Genomic DNA, 4,341 nt, shown 5'->3' with positions numbered 1-4,341 from the left:
CTTTCTTCTTTTCCTTTTATTTATTCCACTTCCATCTTATCAATGATTGGATCATTTTTCTCTTGTTCAATCTCCTCTTCATCACCCGAATCGGGCTATTCTTCTTCACTTGCTTCATCTACGTGAACCTTGGGTGTATTGAATGCGAACACTTCAAAGGTCATAGGAATTGAAGCTTTTGGCTTGGAACACTTTATTTCTTCCACTTAAGGCTTCTCCCAAGCTTTCAACTCTTTCTCTATTAGCTTCTCTATTTCATCCAACTCGTTGAGATTTTCTTCTTCCAAATCATTCATCCCTAACACCTCATCTTTTGGCTTGTCATAACTAACTTTTTGGTTCATTTCACAAGTTATTTCTTCATCTTCTACATGACGTGTGAGCTTTGAATCATGGCTGTCGACAAGGTCTCTCGCAGTGCTCAAGAATGGTCTTCCTAAAATTATGGGACGGTCTTCGTCTTCTTTCATGTCTAGAACCACAAAGTCGACTGGAAAAATAAATTTTCCAACTTTCACCAACAAATCTTCCACAATCCCGCATGGATGAGTGATTGAGTGATCCACCATTCGAAGTGTCATCCTTGAGTTTTGTAGCTTTGGTAGAGCGAGCTTCTCGTTAAAAGAATATGGCATGAGCTTTATGCTCACCCCTGAATCGGCTAAAGCATATATGGAAGTGGAATTGCCACATTCACAAGATAGAGTTACTCGGCTCAGATTTCCCATCTTAATCAACAATCTATCAATGATTGCAACAGAACATAATTCATTTAGCACAATATTGGATGCTTTTTCCAATTCTTTTCAGTTAGTCATCACATCCTTAGGAAATTTAGGAAGCTTAACCATAGATTTGAGGAATGGAGCATTGATTCGGAGAGATAGCACTTGTTCCATGAATTTCTTTTGTTTCAGCTCCAAAGGACTCTTGAAGGCTCGAGATAGATATGGCAGAGGAGGCTGGTATGATTTTAAAAACAAAGAGTTTTTATTCTCCAGGAGCCACGTCGTGGCAAGGTCGCCACATCGTGGGCACTAGGCAAAACTTGATTATGATTTTGCCGAAATCTTCTCTTCTTCCAGCTGTAGATTGGGCTGTGTGGTAGTTGTATCATAGATCATAAATTAGTAAGAATGAACCTCTTTTTCAGTGTATATCGCCATTCCGTGAGGTTGTGGTATTGTTTCGGGATTCTTGAGTAGTAATTGCTCATTCACGAGTTTGTTCAATTGCCCCAATTGAGTTTCAATATTTGATATCGCAGCCTGTTGTTTTCTTATTGTAGCAACAGTTTCATCATGTCTCTTCTTAGAAATGGATGCAAAGCGTGCTTAGCATCGACTCGAACTCGAATTTATTCTCGACTGGTGGTTCCTTTTGATAAAAACCTCGGCTGGTTTGCCTATAGTTCTCGTCTTTTATGCTTCTTGTACTCATCACAAGGCAACTACTCCTTCTTTGGTTTCCTCCAATCCTTATCGTGCTTGTCCCCACTCGAGTCACATACATAAGCTTTTCAGTTCCCATTCTCATCTAAATCATAATCTTTAGTCAAATGTGGCTCATTGCAATTGTCGCATCCAACTCGTATGTCATGAATGGACTGAACCATTTTCGTCATTCCTCGATTGATATTCTCCAGTTTAGCCGCTATTGCAGCCAAGTTCTCGTTTCCTCCATCTCCTTTACCTCTCGTAGCATCTTCTCGTCGGTTATGTGTAATGCCCACGTTTCTGGCTAAGCATTAATATTATGATGTAAAAGTTAGGGTCAACAATTGTAACCTATTTTGAAGTAATGAAGAGGAATTATTTGACTATTATGTGATTTATGTGCAATCTACGTGCTAATAACGATGTAATAAAATAATAATAAAAATATGCGTCAAAAATAAAATAATAGATAGACCCAATATCTATGAGGAAAGTCGAAGTAGTCACAACAAGGATTCCGATGATATAAAGAACACTGAAATCCGACTTATAACGAAGAAGTTATGACACGTCGATGTTTTGCGACAAAACCAACACGAAGCCGCGTATCGTAAAAAGTGAATTTTTGTTAAACTACTTTTTACCCTTAGCGATCTAAACTAGACTCATAGTATACGTTAAACCGAGAGCGTGCATATAGAGAACGTCCAATCTGACTTCGTTAGAGGAAGTTATGATTTTTCTAAGATTTGACATAGCAGTATGCAACCCGAAAATCGAATTTTAGATCGATCGATTTTTAGCCGACACAACCTAAATAAGAATTGAAGATCTCATTAATAGGAGCTCAACGATATAAAGACAGTCGAAAATGGATGTCGAACGACAAATTTATAACTTTAAAAATAAAGTCAAAATTAGCCAACGGAGTCTAAACGAAAGTTGTAGATCCTATCGATACCTACGTGTGATGTAAAGAACGTAAAAAACAGAGCTCGTATGCGAAAGTTACAGATTTTAGAAGATAATTAGTTTTTGGAGTGACCATCGAGTGACACGTGGCGCGATCTGAGCCACTGCTTCTTTCCCACGCCTTGCCACCGGATGATGACACTTGGCACCTCAACACGACATTTTGGGGATCAGAACACGCTGTGTTGGTACGTGTTGGTAAGTTTCTCAGCCTATAAATAGAGGCTAAGATCACCCCAAAAACTCACACCTTTCCCATTCTTTCTCTCTCAAATACCCCTCTTAGCCCCTCCCATTCCCTAGCACTTCCCAAGTGTTAGAGGCGATTCCTGGAGTGCCAGAAGGCTCCGAGAAGAAGAGCTTTTGGCTCAGAAGTTCTGCCCCCACATAGCACGACTATTAGCTAAACCCCCTTGTAAGTGAGTTATGTTTACCCTACTTTAAGTATAGCTTATGTTTAAGTTCATTATCGTTATTACGAAACTATAAACAATATATGTGCTAAGTATTATAAATTATATAAAGTGTTATTATAATACCTATTAACTGCTCACGGTACGGGGAATCTGGTTTGAAGGGCCGCATAGGGTTGTTGGATTTCAGAACAACTTAAATGCCAAAATGGTCCTGCCCTCCGGTGTTTCATGTCTGGCCCCTGTCTGTACATAGTAGTTGAAAAATATTGTTTAACACTTATATAATACAAGAAAAATAATATTGCTCGTGGACCTTGAGTTAATGATGAATCTAGACTAATAATTAGTCACAATAAATATTAGACTAAAATATAGTGATAATGATACTAGGTTTCGTCAAAGGAAAATAAGATTGTTAGAAGCGAAGCACTGCCCGAGTTTGGAGTCATCACTTTAACAAGTGAGTGCATAGTTACTTTCATCTTACACATAGATATGAAGTATTTAATATAAATTACGTGCTATGTGTGCATATTATCCGTGTTCTTGATATTTATGCTGGATGAACCAAATATACATGTTTTATTCGATTTAAACTGTATATGTATTTTATACCTATAATTATGATGGGTAAAGATGGGTAGATGATATAGATGATGAAATAAATGATGACATGCCTTGATCTTTAAGCTGATTTAGTTATCTAGCAGGGTATAGATGACGACCACAGACTATTCTAGACAGTCCATTGGAACGCTGGCCGACTTCCAACCTGTAGGTGTTTGTGAACGATGTGTTCACCGGTGTACTCCATCCCCCTCATGGTTTCCTTACTGACATATACTGCTGAGGAATCCCCTAATCAGTATTGTCTTCCCGATGATGATCCTTAGGATAGGTACCTTAAAATTAGATACTTTAGGGACATGAAGTGAGGATAACGAGAACGGGTAATCGGGTTGAATGATTTGATGAAATTAATAAACTTAATTATTGTGGGTTGAAAACCCTATGTGCTCACCAGGCTCCCAAGCCTGAACCACTTAGTTTCTTGTATTACAGGTAATGGCAAAAGAGCACATGAGTGTTGAACTGATGAGAGATCTATGGATTATAGGCCATTAGAATAATATATGTTGTAAGGCCTGTACTATTTCTGTTTATGCTAATGTACTGTCTTGACAATGACATCCCAACGTTTTAAATATAGTGAAAACCCATTCCTTCAGTAATGCTTTGATAATTTACTTATCATTGTTTTTGGGAATAAATTTCGCAACACATTTCTTCAAAAAGATACTCTAATTTTCAAATAAAGCATAAACAAATCGGTCTTTTATGGCTGAGAAAATGGGGATGTCACATTATGGTATTCTCTTGAGTGCTTCGCGAACTCTTCAATTAATTCTTTGATTGTGGCCGGATTCTTCTTAGTCATCGGTCCTTCAGAATCAAGAAGTTTCCTCATTGTAACTTTTACCCCATCATAAAATATGGACACCTCTTGTTGAACACTC

General features: G+C 38.0%; 1 protein-coding gene across 1 annotated transcript; it reads right to left on the bottom strand.

Moving 5' to 3' along the window:
* Positions 1–206: 206 nt before the first annotated feature.
* Positions 207–728, bottom strand: LOC145139330 (uncharacterized). Its single transcript, XM_079073191.1, has one exon. The coding sequence runs from the start codon at positions 726–728 to the stop codon at positions 207–209; it is 522 nt and encodes a 173-aa protein (XP_078929317.1).
* Between the last annotated feature and the right edge of the window lie 3,613 nt (positions 729–4,341).

This window comes from Lactuca virosa, chromosome 9 (assembly GCF_052849685.1).
Source record: "Lactuca virosa cultivar CGN04683 chromosome 9, Lactuca_virosa_CGN04683_v6, whole genome shotgun sequence".
Classification (NCBI taxonomy): domain Eukaryota; kingdom Viridiplantae; phylum Streptophyta; class Magnoliopsida; order Asterales; family Asteraceae; genus Lactuca; species Lactuca virosa.
The sequence above is the reverse complement of the archived record's forward strand: the minus strand, read 5'-3'. Positions and strand labels throughout refer to the sequence as shown.